The sequence below is a fragment of the Hypanus sabinus genome, chromosome 16 (assembly GCF_030144855.1).
Source record: "Hypanus sabinus isolate sHypSab1 chromosome 16, sHypSab1.hap1, whole genome shotgun sequence".
Lineage (NCBI taxonomy): Eukaryota > Metazoa > Chordata > Chondrichthyes > Myliobatiformes > Dasyatidae > Hypanus > Hypanus sabinus.
Window position 1 is genome coordinate 33,931,161 of NC_082721.1, and position 17,600 is coordinate 33,948,760.

The 17,600-nt window shown below is 37.5% G+C and overlaps 1 protein-coding gene across 1 annotated transcript in view; it reads right to left on the bottom strand.

Moving 5' to 3' along the window:
- LOC132406207 (phospholipid-transporting ATPase ABCA1-like) overlaps positions 1-17,600 on the bottom strand; it is a 186,715-nt gene that overhangs the window by 50,478 nt on the left and 118,637 nt on the right. Inside the window, exons 20-29 of the mRNA XM_059991533.1 lie at positions 15,823-15,954; positions 14,872-15,011; positions 14,635-14,772; positions 13,081-13,295; positions 10,431-10,503; positions 8,733-8,935; positions 7,194-7,242; positions 4,595-4,699; positions 1,894-2,042; positions 599-723 (exon numbers count right to left, since the gene is read on the bottom strand). Coding sequence (XP_059847516.1) covers positions 599-723; positions 1,894-2,042; positions 4,595-4,699; positions 7,194-7,242; positions 8,733-8,935; positions 10,431-10,503; positions 13,081-13,295; positions 14,635-14,772; positions 14,872-15,011; positions 15,823-15,954 — 1,329 coding nt within the window. The remainder of the gene's footprint in view (positions 1-598; positions 724-1,893; positions 2,043-4,594; positions 4,700-7,193; positions 7,243-8,732; positions 8,936-10,430; positions 10,504-13,080; positions 13,296-14,634; positions 14,773-14,871; positions 15,012-15,822; positions 15,955-17,600) is intronic.

Below are 17,600 nucleotides of genomic sequence, written 5' to 3' on the forward strand. Positions count from 1 at the left end.
CAGTCAAACAGGATGTTTAGTCCTGAGTGCTGTTGAGAGTTGCTGTGGCTTGAATCATCCAGACAAATGGAGAGTATTCTATAACGCACCTGACTTACGCCACATAGATAGCTGAAAGTCAAATAAGTGTTAGGACTTGTGTACCTGGTGATAGCAATGGCATTAAGTATCTGGGGCAGGGGTTTAATTTCTGTCTTGTCAGAGGATGTTATTGCCTGGCACTCCTTTGGCATGAATGTTACTCGCTACTTATCAGCTTATTCCTAAATGTTGACTGGGTCTTTCTGTATGCAGGCATGAGCTGTTTTCCTTTGCTGAGGAGCTCAGAATGGATTTACATATTCAATCAGAAGCAAACATCTCCAGTTCTAACCTTATGAAAGAAGAAAGGTCATGTACATTTTATATATATATATATTTTTTTTTAAAACAGCATTTAAGAAGCAGGTAGCATGCACTTTGTTAATTTCTAAGGGGAATCCAGATGACTAATAATGCAACATGCTCTTGTAATTTCTTTCTGTGAAATAGCACAACAAAGTTTTATAACCATCATTCATTATTTAATACTCTGGGGAGACGTATGCAAGTTGGATACCTGATGAAAGTGTATTGTTCTCCATACATCCAGGGAGTCAACTCTAATGATGGATATTTCCCAAATGGAGGCACAATAAGACTGAAGAGTAGGGCAACAAAGACAAACATTGCAGGCAGCACAATCTGGAAAAGACAAAATATAGAAGTTGGTTCATTTTGATTTCTATCAAAGGACCATACCTCATGCAAGCTTAAATTGGATAATCAGTTTATATAGCATTGGCATGCTTTACTGCATAAATTAATGATGTACTTAAATATACCAGAATAATTTAAATAGGGACCCACCAACTGAAGTTATTTGAAGTTGCAAGCTTCACTGTAGAACCCTAATAGGAAAATCTCTACCTGTTTTAACTGGCTCTTTGCAAATTCAGCCCAAAAGAATGGGATTGAAGGCAGAGGTGCAGTTCAAGACCTTTAACGGTATTAGCATAGAATGAGCCTAGGTAGGTACTACAAAGGTTAGATGTAATGTAATGTTCATTTTGTACTGTGAACACTGATTCCATTTACCAAGTCATTTAGTGTGAGGTTAATGATTATTGTTGTACTGAAGAAAATTGATTGCACTTAGGTTGAAACCAATAAAAGTAATTTTGGAATCATCAGACTAGAAGTCAGACAGAAATTGATGAATGAAAAACAAGACAGATTAAGGATGGGTGTGTTACTGGCCGTACCATTTGATGTTTGGATCCATATTCCAACACCTGAAGGCTGGTTGAGGGACTTTAGTAAGGCTCTGGTCCTAAGCCAACAGACAGACAACTCAGCCTTAATTTGTGGCTACGGTCACATTTTAGAAATTCCTCTGAAAAGTTTGCAAGTATAACATCGAACAAAATTGCATTGGTGAGTTTGTGTGTGTTACCCACTTACTGCTAAAGTCCATTAACAGACAACATCCAGGTGAGAGTAAACTATATAAGGGTAATATAAGAAATGGTAGCAAGAGAAAATCAAATAAACTGCTGGTATTGGAAACAGGAAATGATGGAAACCTTCAACAATTCAGACAGCATCTGTAGAAAGAGAAAGTAAACAATTCAGGTCCGGGATCCTTGATCAGAACTGAGAAAGAGTGAAACAAGATTAACACATTAACACTTCCTCTGTGGATGCTGCCCGACCCTTGAGCTTTTCTAGTGATTTTTGTTTCTTTTCGCTGTAAGAGAAAGATGGTTATGAAGCCATTCCCCAATAAACATTAGTTGTTTTGAGGAAGCAGGAAGGGGATGAATATAGAAAAATACACATCTTGCTTCCACAAATAGTAGAACTTTGACTTGCCTGAGCAAAGAGTCCCCTGTGGCTTCGTCTGGCATAGAGAAATCGTTTGATGAACAGAGAGTGGAACTGCTGTCGGGTGAGCTCCCAACCACGCAATTGGTATGAGCCTCTGCCATCCGAACAGTGCATGAAGTCTGTTTCTTTGGATTCTGAACAAAAGTTTAAAGGAAGCTCTTTTATTAAAGAATGATGGAAGCTTGGAGTTTTTAGCTTAATGAGCTGAAATGTGCTTTGAAATGCCAAACTGCCATCACTTCTCTGTGGAATATCAAATGCTGCCAGCTGCAGGAACATTTTTCACAGAGCTCTGATACTAGATTCTTCAGAGTCCTACAGAAAAACACAAGCTTACACTAGCTCTTATAGCGTTAGGGCTGGGGTATCCACTTACAGAATCTGCAGCAGCTTGGACCTGGTGCAGGAAAAATGAATTCATTCATATCAATGGAAAATAGCAGCTGCAAGTTAACTGGAAAGTATTAGCTTTTAATTCAAGTTAATTATTTAAAAATATTTTAAATTTTAATTATTAAATTGATTCATTGACTAGAAACACAGAAGCATTCAAAGTATTGGAGAGAATATCAGCTAAGTTTATTGTGGCTTAGTAACTATCAAAGCTCTAATGACTGGGATGATGAAATGTTTTATGAGTTGGGGTTGTCGCAATCTGTTTTATCATGACAAAGGTGGATGTGGTTTGATTTCACCATTTAAGAGAGATATGGATAGACACATGGATGGGAGGGATACCGGGGGGGGGGGGGGGGTGCACCTATGGTCCACATGCAGGTCAGTTAGATTAGGCAGAATAATCGTTCAGCACAGAGCAGATGGTGTGATGGACCTGCTTCTGTGCCGTAGTGACCTATGACTCCATAGCATTACATTGCACAAAGCGCACAGACTTTGCTCTTTAGGATTGGAATGTTTCAGGCTGTAAGTTGATACGGGCAGATTGGGCAAAGGGAAGTAGCCATTTGCTATGGATGGTGGTGAGCCACTGGCACTCACCACTGACCTACGCGGCATCACAAATGAGCTCTGCCTAACCATTTCGTAAAATTACCACAGCATGGGAACGCAAGTCATTGGCTGAATGAAAATAGAAGCTAATTTAACAAAATATTTAATAATATTTCTTTCTTATATTTAATAATAAGCTTTCTTGTGTTGCTTTATCATGTAAGATGTCATCCGGCGAGGCTCCGAAATTCTCTGATACTTTGTTACTGGCCAACTTCAAGTGTTCTCGGCTGAGGTTGCACTCAGAAGTATCAGTGTTAAACTTGCAGCTGATAATGATAAGTCAACTCTGTAAAATAACTCCTGCAGCACTGAGTGCTGGTGCTCTCCCCTCACCATCCCCCCCCCCCCCCCCCCCAGGTACAAGGTATAATTGGTATCTTCACAAAGCAGCTGCCCTGTAGAAGACACTACAGGAGCATCAGTAATGCAAAGGCTTAACATTTGAAATATGAAGAGAAAATACTTGAAATACTCAGCAGGTCAGGCAGCAATGGTGGAGCAACAAACAGAAGTAAGTCTTTAGTTCAAAGACTTTTCCCCGGACAATTTTATATGAAAGATGACAGTTGAAAAGTTAACTATATTCTTCTCCCTACAGATACTAGCTGACCTGCTGAGAATTCCCAGTGTTTCCTGGTTTTATTCATTGATTTTTAGATCTGTTTCAGGTAGCAAGATCAAAAAGGGCAAAACCAGCATTTTTGCTTCCTTTAAACCAAAGGGTGATGAGCTCTTTAATCTGAGTCTCACTGAGATCAGCCGGATTAAACTTGATATGCACTCAGCTGTACTGCCAATAGTTAAATGCCCTTCTTCAAGTAAATATTTGAACGTGATTTAACCACTGGGCAAATAGAAAATGTTCTGTGATCAAAGTACCTTCTTTTCCATGTTTTACAAATGTCCCTATAAGGTTAACTTCCATTAAAATTATATCTGTTTTACTTAAATCGTACCTTTTGTTCGTACTTTCCTTCTTACTGGCATTTGGGAAGCATTAGAAATAGAGAGACAACGTGTTCAATATAAAACATTCAGAAAATAACTCTAATTTAGTAAACTATATTTTCTCCAAGTTTCTTCATACTTGTAGAACAAGATAGATAAATTTAAATTTAGTAATATTTTAATTGTAAATTCATATGTGACACCTGGAGTTGATGGGACAAAACAACAGGTAATTTATATTCCTTTTTATTGGGATATTTATTAAGCCAGTGTTTTAGTTTGTGTTTCTGAAGGAATACCTCCTGTTTCTTGGTTGCAATTATGTTTTTTTTATAATATTCCTGAGAAGCTGACTGTATCATTGTTCTGCCCTTGCCTAAATGTTCACGGATAAGCTTAGGTGGTAGAAAGCTACTCGACAATGAGAAATTTTAACTGCCAATCCAAAGGCACACATTAGATTTTCATGCGAATCACTGGACAGTGACTAGGTTTAACACCATGGGCTGATTCCCACCCACTTCTTAACCCTATCTCATGAGCTCACATTTAACATGTACCATCTTCGTCACCTTACAGGCCCAAGAGAAGGGGACTGAACGTGGGGAAATTTTCTGTTCTGGATGACTCAATTTGGGAGCTGATCTAATGAACTTTAATCTGGCGAAAGTAACACATGGTACTGAACCAAAAGCTGACTGGGATCATTAAACGTGCGTATTACCATGTTCTGTATCCGGCAAATCAAAGTCCCCTTCCTCACTGACAGGCTGCAGTGTCTGCTCACTCGATCTTGAACATCTGACTCTTTTAATAGGGACGTTTCCATCTGCAAAATCCCAGAAAATTAAAACTGGCGCATGAAATGATGCAAAGAAAATGCAAAGGTTACAAATTTCATAACAAAACAAATGTGTTTCCATTCAATAGCTTTTGAATTTCTGTGAGCGCTCTAAAGCCTGTGAAGTAAGTTTTTGAAGTGCATCCACTTGTAAGATAGCAGGTGAATGTGATCTGAAATGGCTGACGTGTCAGCAACAGAAACCTATTTCTTGACTTTTAATTGGTAAATTAATTGGCCAACAAACACATCTGGTGCAGGATGTAAACCCTGTCTGAATCTAAAATCATCCTGTATTAGGAAAGGAATTGTGGCATGTGATTTCTTCATTTCAAAAACACTTTGCACTTTCTTTCCAGCATCCAGTAACATAATTGTTAATAAAATATACACAGCCAGTGCCCATATCTGAGGTTGTTTAATGTACACAGAATGTGTGTAGCATCCTACAACCAGGGCATAAATGATGCATGGCTCTTTTAACCCTGCAACTGTAAGACTCAAGCCATATTTTAGAACAGAGTGCTGCCAGTGCTACTATACTAAAGACAAAATTACATAGGAACGAACATTTCTGGATGATTACAGACCACAGTAACATTTCCTAACCATCCTGGCACAATGATACAATGATGAACATGTCAATCAATCGATTGGTCCAAAACTGACCAGGTTTGATACTAGGAAAACCCAGGTAAAGGAAGCTTCAGGTTCCACAAATAGAAAATCCAATCTTTTTTTCCCTGAAATTGTTGCAGCACAATTAAGGAAACAATTTAAATATGTTAATGAATCTTAGTTAGGCGGGCCATTATCATGTCAAAGGCACAAGGCAGAGCCTCACCTTGTTCATTTGCTCTATTATTTTATACACTGTTTCCCCCCCCCCCCCACCAACTTCCTCTTTCGAGGATTCTCATTGCCATAACTTTATGTGAGAGGCAACAGGGGTTGGTAAAGTCTTTCAAGATGGGCTGCAGCACAGAGAGAGATAGTACAGCAGAGAAGGCCATTCAGCTGTGTGACTCTGCAAGTTCAGGTGGTCTCAGCCTTGTTCTCTTCCCATATTCCAGCATAAGCTAGCAGCTTTTTCCTCAGGTATTCATATTATCCTTATTTGAAAACTACTATAAAATCTATTTCCACCATTCTGTCTAGCAGTGAATTCCAACACCTAAACTACTGCAAAGTTTCTCTACTGCTCTAAAGTGACACTATTGCTGTGTTTAAAGCTGTAATTCATTTTAGAGGTGGCACAGAGCTTTTCAAGTAACAGAAGTGTAGCAACAAGAAAACAACAAACACCTGGACACACACAACAGGAAAGGCACATCTAGATGCAGAAATGATAAACTGGTCTTGGGTTCCATCTGGGCTGAAGATTCCTGGTCTCGTGCTTTCCTCCACAGCTGATAACTATCCAACAGTAAACTTGGATTTATTATAGTTTTGCTGGGGAAGATCAATTTTTACTCAAGTCCTTGGTAAATGCAGAAAGTTTACAATGGGCTTGCTCTCAGCTGTACAAAGAGCTTCCCACTAAAACAATGAAAGCAGATTTAAAACATCAACAAAAAAAAACAAGTAATCTTTATAAGTTGCTTAAATATCTCACACTGGATGTAAAAATGCTCTTCACTGACCGATGTCTCGGTTTCAGAATAATCACCAAAAGAATTATAATCAGCAGGGCAGGGTGCGGAAACTGGTTCCTCATTTGGCAAGGATGAAAAAGGTGAAGGAATGGAGCAAGGAATGGTGAGGTGGTGGGGGGGGGGGGGGTGTTGTTGGATGGTGGAACATAGAACAATCCAGCTGTTTATCTCTTTCCGAAAGCACGATGCTTGAAGTTATCAATATATCAGCAATGGCCAATCCAATGACTGATGTTGGTTTTACATGATGTACTGTACAGTCTAGAAATCATGTTATGAAGCATAGGATTCAAATTACTTTATTAACTGCTTTCTTCACGAGCCCATCTGCCTGCCAAGGTTTGCATATGAACACTTCAGCGCCATCCCATGTACTACTCACCTCGTTTGCTCCTCTGATTTCTCTATTCTGTGACTCTATTATCCTCTTTAACATTGTACCGTTTAGCTTGGAACAGTTCTTCCTGAGGAATCCTACCAAAATTCATCAACTCAAATGTTCTCTGTAGTGGATTTCATCTGTCACGTCTGCCCATTTTATTTGTCTATGTTCCCTTTAAATCTAATCACTATTCTCCTTCTTGTTCTAACATTCAGATTCATGCAGTTTCCAGCTGAGGTCACTGGCTAGTGAACTAGAGATGGGGCCCAGGTATTCTTGCTGTCTCATCCCTGGTCTGAGGCATCTTCCAATTTTTCTGAGACAAGACAACATGAAACACTTGGCATCAAGAAAAAGGGGTTGAAATGGCCATTTCTAAATAAAAAAAATAAATATATTTTTTGTGAAAAATAAAGGAGATCTGAAGTGTTAACTTTTAAATTACCTGCAACATCGCTGTCCACTCCTGTATCTTCAGCCACTTTGAGAAAAATCTAAAAGACACATCATAAGTCAAAATGCAGCGATCCTACACAACTTCCACATTCAAAACTCTCAACAAAGACAAAAAATGAAAATAATGAAACCATGTAAGAGGTGATGAAACATGGATAAGAGAATACAAGGAGAGGAGGTAGAGAACAGCAATTTAATCTGCATGTCACATAACATTAAAGGTGATAATAAAAAAACAGTAATTCCAGTAACTGCATACTCAGTTCTGACAGAACCTGATATAAATAATCAAAAGCAAAACAGAACTGATATGGGAAATCTGAAATAAAAATAAATAAGGTGATGGAAAGTTGGAGTGGGATGGAAAATTTAGATATAGGCAATCAGAAGCTTCAGTCATTCTTGGAAACTAAACAGAGTGTTTCTAAAGTGCTCTCACAATCTGCATTTCATGTCCCCAAGGTATAGATGGCAATACTGTGAGCACTGAATATAGGATACTAACTCATGAAATGTACACAAGCTGCTAATTTACTTGAAAGTGTTTGAGGCGCTGGACTATGGACAGGGAGGAAATGAATGTGCAACTGTAGCATTGCCCATGATTGAATGGGAAAGACGTAAGGAAAGTTTCCTTTGGAATGGTGAAAGGGGACGGTATTTGGATTTGGTGATGATATCACACAGGAGATGCAGGAATAAACAAAAGGTGATCCACTCAGTATGGGGAGTGGTGGGGCAGAAAGTAAAGACATTGGGAACATATTGTTGTGTTGAGAAGGGGGATAAGAAGTAAGAAAATGACATGGACATGGGTCAAGAATCTCGTCAAAGATGGTTGAAAGGGACCTCAAACTAAATAACTCATCAAAAACAAATTATAAAACTTCATTTCCTTATCCTCATTATTCTCTCTGTACCTTGATCTTCTGCTTAATGATATTGTACCTCTTTCCTTGTGAATAAATTGATTGTCCTTAAAACAACAGTGACAATGCTTCAAGAACATGATGGGTGGCACGTAAAATTAAAGTTCAGTTTTTCAGTTCCAAGGACAACTCACAAGAGGTTATAGCTCTGTTCTCCAATAAAACAAAGCTTTCACTTCAGGACAACAACCTGTGGTTATGCAGCTCCGATAGTAAAGTTAGCGTCCAAGATACTTCACAACGAAGCAAACGTTGTGAGCTAAGCAAAATGTGACAAGTCCAGTCCAGGGGAATTAATGATTGCTTTAAAAGAATCATTCTTTTTAAAAGAATCATCTTAGAGCAGTGTGAAAAGGAGAGGCAAAGTTTTAGGAAATTAATTCCAAAATTAAGGAGTTGATAGCTAGAGATGATGCTTAAAGCAAGGAATCCACAAAAGGCCTGAAAAGGAGAACTCCAGAGGTTGTTGGGAATTGTAAGCAGTGAGGTGGTTAAATTGATAGAAGCAACTAGAAAGAATTTGAAACAAATATTAGAATTTTAAATCTGAATGCCAGCCAGGCTGTTGGCACCCTTCAGCTTTCTCCTCACATGCTTACCTCTTCAAGGGTGGTGTCCGAGATACCATAGCTGGAAATTCCAAGCTCACAGAGTCGGCTGTCCAGCTCCTGGAACAGTTCCACAAATGCACCATCTTTTGCCCCAATATAGGGTAAAACATAAGTCATTTCATGGCCAAAATCTTCCACCAAACGAGTGTCAGAAACATATTTCTGCACCAGTGCTAAAACAGTTGACACATCTAAAAAATACAAAAACAAAAGACTTGTGAGAGTCACTGCCCGAACCACTGCCTGTAGTTTATTTTTCATTCAGGGCCACTCCTTACCCAGTTTTAGCAGTGAAGGTGATTCGCCTTAATGAAACTGAGAATGGGATAAGCAAAAGGGACTAGATACTAACTTACACAAAATGCTGGTGTGTGTGTGTGTGTGTGTGTGTGTGTGTGTGTGTGTGTGTGTGTGTGTGTGTGTGTGTGTGTGTGTGTGTGTGTGTGTGTGTGTGTGTGTGTGTGTGTGTGTGTGTGTGTGTGTGTGTGTGTGTGTGTGTTTTGTGTGTGTGTGTGTGTGTGTGTGTGTGTTGTTAGAATTTCCAGCATCTGCAGATTTCCTTGTGTTTGCTAGATATTAACTTAGTAGGTGGACACAATTGCAGCAAGAAGATAACTGTGAGACCCATTATTGTCAATCTGCATCTTCATGTCAACTCATCTCATTAATTTAATGCACAGGTCACAATCTCGAATAATTAAGTACTTGTACAGATTCACCACACATGAAGTTGATACTATATTTATTAAAATATTGCATATTCTTGAATAAAAACTAGCTTGATCTTTCTCTCATTTGCTCCGCTCAGTCTAATCTAATGAAATATTCAAATTTAATAAGGGCCAGAGATATACTGAACAGCAGATCTGTTGGGACCAAAGAGATGGATTACAAAACAAATATCAGAACTGAAATAAAACTATAGTTACAGTAATGTATTGCAATGAGAAAAATTGGTTCAAAGTGAAATCACTCCCACAGCTCAAATTTATCAAGGTCTTTTGGATTCAAATTGAATTTTGTATGATCTTTCCCCTTATTCATTTATTTCAAGGTGTTAAAATCTTTAATAAAAAGGATACTGAAGTATTTTATATAGTTCCATTGTCAATGTGGCTCATAAGTGACTGAAACTTAAATTGGCATCTTTCATTAAGTGAAGCTTTTAATTTTAACACTGGAAACTTTCTCATTCAGTTGAACAAAGGCAGGTCCATTACACCATGTAACATCCGATGTATTATTCTACTGCTAAAGTACGGGCAACTACAGCATACACTTGCTTTTACATTGCTTCTTTAAAGTGGCTAAATGTCATGAGGCCCTTTATAGGGGGCAAAAGTTGAAACAGAACACAACTGTTTATGGGCAGATCTTCTGGCTATTTAACTGTTCACATCCTCTCGCCTTCTCCCCCAAGGAGTAGATTTGAAGTCATTTGGATAGCACTTTCTGTCTTGGGGGATATATCATTACTTTTTTATTGAAGCTTTTAAAGATGTTAGAAAAAATACATGCAACTCATAGTCGAAAGAAGTAGTATGTAAAGTTTTTATTCTGGTATTTCAGTCTCCTAGGGGTGCCACACCAAGATATCAAATACTTCCCTTGCATTATCTGAAATACCAATAAAATGGAACAATGCTGAAACGTATCTTATTCACTCCGAAAGGGAATGAAACTTACCCAGTGCACCAGTTTCACTGTACTGTTCACTACCAAGCCCAGTATCATAACTTCTTTCAGAATCACTGTCATCCTAGCAATGTGAAGGAAACAGTTCATGAATGAAGTTCCACTCTTACTTTGTTTCAAAGTACACTCTTATTTTCATCAGTCACTTGAGCTATTAACTCTGCATCTGACAAATTATTTAAATCCATAGTAGATGGGAATTCAACTCATATCAGCTTCTGACTGGGAAACTAGCACAACAATATAATAAATAAATATAATTGTTCTGATAACATACAGGCCTCAGAATCTGAAAGCAAAGTCCTCACAGAATTTATTTATTTATTGAGCAATAACGCAGATAGGACCTTCCGGCCCTTTCAGCCACACTGCCCAGCAATCCCCCGATTTAATCCTAACCTTATAACAGGACAATTTACAATGACCAATTAACCTACTAACTGGTATGTCTTTGGACTGTGGGAAGAAACAGGGGCACCTGGAGAAAACCCAAGTGGTCACGCGGAGAACATACAGGCAGTGGTGAGAATTGTACTCTGGTCGCCTGTGCTGTAAAGAGTTGTGCTGATCACTACGCTACCATGTTGCCCCTACCAGGGAATAGCAATACACCAGAAGAGTAAGCCTGCAAGAATATGTGTAGCACAACAGAGAGATTTAAAAATGCTCTCTCCTACGCTGAATAATGCTTTCCCAGGACCTCAGTACTATGGAACTTCGCATGTCTTTGGAATTTTCAATTGTTAATTCTTTTAAATATTCAGGTATTATAATTACTAAAAATATAAAGATCTTTATAAAGCTAAAGTAGTTCCTTTAATGGACTTTATGAAACAATTATTTTCTAGATGGAACCCACTTACACTTTCTTTAATAGGTCTTATCCATGCTGTGAAAATGATGATTTTACCTAGATTTTTAGATTTTTCAAAATATACCTATCTTTCTAACTAAAAAATATTTTGATCAAATTGACTATATTATTTCATCCTTTATTTGGAACAATAAAAGACCAAGAATTAATAAGTATCATTTACAAAAATCTAAAAAAGACGGTGGACTTCAATTCCTAATTTAAGATTGTATTATTGGGCTGTATCTTTTTGGCTATATTGGCTCAACAAGAGCCAAAAACCAGTTTGGATTGATTTGGAATTAAAAGCTATCAAACAATTTTATTTAACATTATTAGGAGCTCCATTACCTTTACAACTCTCTAAAATTCCAAATTTAAATCTCTACCCTGTTATTAAACAGTCCTTACAGATTTGGTTTCAGTTTTGCAATTATTAAAATTTTAAACAATTTAAATTGTCTAGCTCTTTACATCAAAATTTTTTTATTTAAACCTTCAATAACTGATCCCATTTTTCTCTTATGGAGAAATAAGGGGATCTGTTTTCTTGCAGATTTATTTTGTAATGGTCGATTGATGACTTTTGAAGAGCTAATTAGCAAATATTCTCTCTCTCATACACACTTTTTGCAATATTTTCAGGTTAGACATTTTGTACAAAAATACTTATCTAAGTTTCCATATATGCAAGAATCTGATTTGTTGGATACTGTTTTGAACATGAATCCTTTAGCAAGAGGTTCCATTGGTAGAATTTATAATTTATTTTTACTACAAAAATATAACCTCTCACTAAAGATTAAACAAGATTGGGAAAGAGAACTTAATATGATCTTTATTAACGAAGATTGGTTGCAAGTTCTGAAAATAGTCAATTCTTCCTCGATATGTGCTAATTACTGTTTAATTCAATTTAGAATTGTTCACCATTATTATTTAACAAAGGAGAGACTATCCAAAATATTTCCTAACATAGACAATTATTGCGATAGGTGTAAAACTGAAGTAGCCACTTTGTCACATATGTTCTGGTCATGTCCTTCATTAAAATCTTTTTGGAAATCTTTATTTTTTACAACTTCTAAAGCTCTGAAAATTAATTTACAACTAATAGATTGACTGTTCTATTTGGAATAGTTCCTCATCATAATCAGGGTACTTCATCTTCAGATCAACATGTAATTGCATTTGGCAAGAAGGGCTATTTTATTAAAATGGAAAGATACCTCTTTACCTACATTAATTCAATGGTTTTCTCAAGTAATGTTATGTCTTAGTTTGGAAAAAGTTATAAGTAGAACTTTTGATCCTATTTGATTTTGAGAGCAGATGGGACTCTTTTGCCAAATATTATCATTTAATTTGAATTATTTTATATGGTTTCCTTCCAATTTTATTTTATATAAACATGATTTGGCAGTTGATGATTCTTCTTTATATATATATAGATGATGGTAAGCTGTATTGCTCCGGGAGTTGATTCCCAACCGGTATTTTTTACTTTTTTTCTTTTTCTTTCTCTTGTAGTTAGTGGGGTTTCTTTTTTTTTAGTAAGTCAGGTTCTCTTTTTTTCCTTCTTTTCTTTATAAAAATATTTTTTTCATTATCATATATTATCCTTTTTTTGTAAATTTTTTTCAGCTTTATATATATTGCTGAAATTGCATATATATATCAACTTATTGAAGTTCTGTATCATTTTATAGCTGTAGAAGATTATGTATCAATAAAAAGATTCTAAAATGAGAAAGAGATATATAGATAAATGCCCAGAATCTGTGGTACCTTTCTCATACCGATGGTGGTGCTACTGGAGCTGGCTGGTGTTGTCTTATCATTTTCCTTTTTAACTAATGTCAAATAATAGCCAGTTCCCAAATGGTTTTTGAGGAAGAGTGAAGAGCCACAGCAGCAGAGTTTTCCATGGGAGATAATGGCAATCCTGTCTCCAAGGAGATCTGCCTCATCCATATAATGGGTTGATAATATAATGGTGCGGCCTGCAGAGTAACAAATCACTAATGACAAATGTAAGCCTCTTAAGAAAACTACATTAACGATTACAATACAAGACTTGGCTTTGTATAGGCTAATTCCAGATTAAGTTAGCTCTCAGCAACGCTAGAAATTGGTGAGAGCTCAGAATCGGAATCAGGTTTATTATCACCAGCATGTGACGTGTAATTTGTTAACTTAGCAGCAGAAGTTCAATGCAATACATAATATAGAAGAGAAAAAAATAAATAAAATGTGAGGGGCAATTTTTTTTTGCACAGCGAGTGGTGGGTGCCTGGAAATGCACTGCCTGAGGTGGTGGTAGAGTCAGAAATGTTAGATTTTTAAGAAACATTGAGATGGGCCCCTGACTGAGTAAAATGGAAAGATAGGGACATTGTGTAGGCAGAAGAGTTTAGTTGGTCATTTGATTGCTAATTTAATTGGTTCAGCACAATTTTATGGGCCGAAGGGCCTGTTCCTGTGCTGTACTGTTCTATGTTCTAAAATAAAAATAATAATGATAAGTAAATCAATTACAGTATGCATATATTGAATAGATGAAAACCATGCAATAAACAGAAATACTGTATATTAAAAAAGTGAGGTAGTGTCAAAGGGTTCAATGTTTATTGAGACAGAGAGGAAGAAGCTGATAGTAAAAGAGGAAATAGAATGGCTGGTATTCCTGACACTGTCATTACGTCAGCACTGGAGTTGGCAATGATATCCTGCACAGTCAAATGGCTTAGCAGCACATGCACCCAGGGTTCAAACACGAATTGTGCACGATAAGGAAAAGTACCAAATTACACCTAGAACAACCCCAACAACAAATAAAATATTCAATGCAGAAAATGAACAGAATATTTTTGATCTGTTTGGAAAGTTAAAATTTAGCAGGAGTCATAGCTTGTAATGGAAGAATTTGTTTCTGTCTGACTATCATTGCAACATAAAACAATTGAATGAAGGCAACCAGGACTCTGCATGATATTTAGTTTGGGAGCAGTATTATTCTCAAGAAATTACATGTGAATAGTGGTACTGGTGACCAAGAGAACTAGAAAAGCTTTGGTCGAAGTTACAGCTTTGTAGCTGTGTTCCAGAGAGGAGGGCAAGAGACTGGCGACAAGGAGTTGCAAAATAAACTGGAATAATGAAACCCACTGAGAAACATCGGTTTTTCTGGCTGAATATGGTAGGTCACTATTTTCTGCAATTCACATTAATACTAATTTAAAACATTTTGTAGTAGAAGACATGTTTGGAGTCATCATGGCTCTATCTGCATCTCTTAAGTAATTGGTATTGATTTGTTGAGTGATTTGTAACAGGACCCACCTTTTCTATATTTAAGTAGGAGTTCCCATATTCCTCGGCGTGAGTAAGGGTCAACACCAGCAGTTGGTTCATCTAAAATGACAACCTTTGACCCACCAACAAATGCCACGGCAACTGAAAGCTTTCGCTGCATGCCACCTTAGAATAAATATCAAAAAAAAACAGAATGCTTATACATTCCACCAGAAGGCGCGGCAAGCTCCTACACTGGGAGAAAGCGAGGAGCTGAGTTCTCACCTGAAAGGTTTTTTGTTTGTTCTTGACGTTTGTGTTCCAAACCTATATCTTCAATCATCAGCTTTATTTCTTCTTTTACCTCTTCCTCTGTCAGGCCCTTCAGCCTTCCATAAAACCAGATGTGTTCCTCCACAGTTAGTCTAAACAAAATTTTCATGGATTATAAACAATAAGTTACTGGAAGATTATCAAGTACTGTAGCATTACTTCTCCAATAGGTTTTTACAGATTTGCTTTGAAGTGGGTTGCAAGAATCATGGGGACGGAAACGAAGTGAATAGTTTTATTTTCTAACACCCATCAGCTTCAAAGCTGAGAGTAGTATGCAACATAGACAACAGGAAATGTTGTTGTAGTCAATCATGTGTGACACATTTACACAGATTCTGCTGGGCCTGAGGCAATAATGTTAATCGATAGGCAAAACCCCTTGGACCACTTTTGATGTTGCTGCTATAAACTTTCAGTACACATGTTGGAAACTTCTTTGAAGGTGTTATATAGAAGGTTTGCATCAGAGTAAGTTAAATGATCTGAACTTACATGAGCCACTACGTCCACCAATGAAGCCAACCTTGATAATGGTACAGAGAGCTTTAGTTCTGCAATAATTTGATGTGAGTAGGGAGATTGATGCAAAGATAGTAATCTGACCACATTTTCTCCATGATGACCATTGTTAATTGCAAGTGCCCAGTGCACATTCCTACCTCAGAGCCATCACTTGAAAAGAAAGCTGTTCTAAACTAGGCCACTTGTACTTGTAACATACTTGTAACACTGCTCCTTTAAGTTATCCTGACACCATGGGATGCTGTGCTTTTGAAAACAAAAACACGGTGGGACACTGGTTTTTGTAATTTGGAAGATTATAAATGCTTCTGGATAAATACATTTATACACTCATCTTGTGATCTGGTGATGCAAATATCCTTATATAAAAATACTTACATGTCAAAAAGTACATTATGCTGTGGACATATCCCAAGGGACTTCCTGATGGTATCCATCTCTGTGAAAATATTTCTGCCCAGAATGTATGCTGTACCAGAGGTGGGTGGAAACAGTCCAGTGAGAATAGACCTTTCAGAGAGTAATAAAAAAAATCAAAAGGAAATATCATGAACAATGTAAAATAGAAATGCATAGCAGATGCATGACTATCTAGGGTATCCTCCAGTGTTCAATATCAGGACTACTCTTGGGCTTTAACTTCAGTTTGCAACTGCTTCATGACAAACAAAGAATAAGTTTTTATCTTCCTCCTGTCTCAACTGTCAGATCTTACAAAAAAAATTACAACTTTCTTTGCCCTCCTTCATGTCCTCCTTGTCATTATTCCCAGTGGATTCTCCCAGTAAATTGGAGACTTGTTTAACTCTTTGTCTATCCAGTCTGTTAGCTGACCAGCTAACTTATTCTTAACAAATACTCAACTTTCCCCACTCCCAATCCCTGGATCCAGCTACAGCTCTACTTGCAAATTAATCTCGTTTCTTCCAGATTCTGACTGAACCACAAAATCAGAGCACTCTTGTTTATAGAACAGATTGGAAATACTCCATAGTCAAGCAGTCTGTTGACAGTCACCATTTCTTAAGACCCAGTTAAAAATGCTAATCATAGATGTTGCCTGGCCTGCCAAGCATTTCCAGGATCTTGTAATTTTATTTTCAAATGTAGCACTATAACGTATCACCATACTCTTTCAGCAGGAGGCTCTAATTTGTCTTTGCTGGTAGAATCCTCACTAGGATTTTGAAACCGTAAATTAGACATAGCATTGTCCTTCAATCAAAGAAATACTGCACTAACATTCTGTCCTAAACCAAACACACTGAATGATAGCGGTGTGACAGCAGTGTAGCGGTTAGCCCAGCGATATTTCAGCTCAGTGAGTCAGAGTTCAGAGTTCAATTCTGACGTCTTTTGTATGGAGTGAGTACACCCTCTCCATGAAATGCGTGGGTCTTCTACAGTGCTCTGGTTTCCTTCCACAGTCCAAAGATGTACCAGTTAGTAGGTTAACTGGTCATTGATTAGAGTAGGGTTAAATAGGGGGTTGTGGATTCTGTGCTGAATCTCTAAATAAATAAATAAAATCAGATATGAACTCTAGCTAAACAGCTGTAATCGAAGTTGCATTATTAAACATTCTTCTGTGCTGTAGTTTCACAATCAAAAATACATTTCCGTGCATAAACATCAATACTCCATGTGGGTTAATGGCTATGGAAGCCAAGTACAGAGGATGAGGATGAGGAGAGGGCTCGAGGTGTGAGGGGGTGGGGTTGGGGGTGTGTGTGGGAGTGGGATAGGCGGAATGGGATAGAAGCTTGTTAACATTTACCTATTGAAGTTACATGGAGCTGAAGTGTGCAGATGATCAGGAGGCTAAATTAGAGCAGAAGGATGGCTATAGGAACAAGGGGCTTTGGAAGATTTTGGAAACAAAGGTCAAAACTTAAAAATTGAAGCATTCCTCAACTGGAGTGTGTGCCTAACTGAGCACAAATACAATGTAAGATATATTCTGTAGCACTTTACAGACCTTATCTTTGCCAAGATAGTACAGGTCCTCCACAGCTCACAAACACCTAGCATATGCACATATGAATGAACATTTGGGAGGGTGGTGGGACAGATCTTTCAGCTGCTATGCATCTTCTGATATTTGCAGACTCCGTTCAAGGCTGCAGTTGTGACTTGTAAACTGGGTGAGTTAACAG